Source organism: Etheostoma spectabile, chromosome 9, assembly GCF_008692095.1.
Source record: "Etheostoma spectabile isolate EspeVRDwgs_2016 chromosome 9, UIUC_Espe_1.0, whole genome shotgun sequence".
Lineage (NCBI taxonomy): Eukaryota > Metazoa > Chordata > Actinopteri > Perciformes > Percidae > Etheostoma > Etheostoma spectabile.
This window is the reverse complement of record NC_045741.1, coordinates 21,646,829-21,647,738: the sequence shown is the minus strand read 5'-3', so window position 1 is coordinate 21,647,738 and position 910 is coordinate 21,646,829. Positions and strand designations below refer to the sequence as shown.

The window sequence follows — 910 nt, the reverse complement described above, 5'->3', positions numbered from 1 at the left end:
CCTCAGCTCCACTGTAAATAAACACCCTGTACAAACTCAAAATGGCTAAATCCTAAACTTCTAAAAACAGTAACAAGACAAGATTATGCAAACGATAATCATGATAAACCAACTTTGATTTATTACTTTGCGATTGAAATACAATTAAGTAATAGAAGAAAATTTTAATGTTTCAGAACGAACCTACTAACTCCTGTCCCCCCCCTGGAAGATGAGCATGACCCGTCTTGGCTGTCCACCCAGAACCCAGTTCCAGCCACAACAACACAAATGGATTCTCAGTGATGCCACAGTCATGAATTTGAATATGTCTTGTTTTCTCTTTCTTCTTATTTTTTTACTTATACTGTGTATCTATGTTAATTTTGACTTGTATGTTGTGAGATGAGTTAATATTAATAAATGGAACACACTGGATTACACATGGGAGTTTATGATCTTAAATTCTTCTTCTTCTTCTTCTTCTTCTTCTTCTTCGTCTTCTCCACCGCCTCATGTTTTGATAACTGTCTTCACGCACATGCCGAAACAAATGAAGCCCACTCAGTTAACGGTGGTGAAATGGTTAAACTGAGTGACAATCCTTGCTGATATTTGGATAAAACAGTGGTGTAGTCTGATGTATTGTAGTGGGTATTCTGTACTGTATGGGCCATGATGGGGCGTCTGGGTGTCTTCCCCCAGGAAAATTTTGAGCGTCAAATACTTAATTTCCTGCATTCTGACACTTTTATGCACCAATTTACGGTGGAAATGCCTTTAATTATCCTATGCGAAGGAAAAAAAACATGACAATTCCAAATATATCAAAATATAATAATGCGAACAATGTTGTAACATGTCATTCCGCATTAATGATATGGAACTCTCTCTCTCTCTCATTATGATGCTGTGCGCAGTGGAGTGAGTG

At 37.5% G+C, this 910-nt stretch overlaps 1 protein-coding gene across 1 annotated transcript in view; it reads left to right on the top strand.

Annotated features, from left to right (window-relative positions):
* LOC116696173 (voltage-dependent T-type calcium channel subunit alpha-1I) overlaps positions 1-422 on the top strand; it is a gene marked incomplete in the record, with an annotated part of 5,173 nt that extends 4,751 nt beyond the window's left edge. The window contains 1 exon segment of the mRNA XM_032526955.1: positions 177-422. Coding sequence (XP_032382846.1) covers positions 177-215 — 39 coding nt within the window.
* Between the last annotated feature and the right edge of the window lie 488 nt (positions 423-910).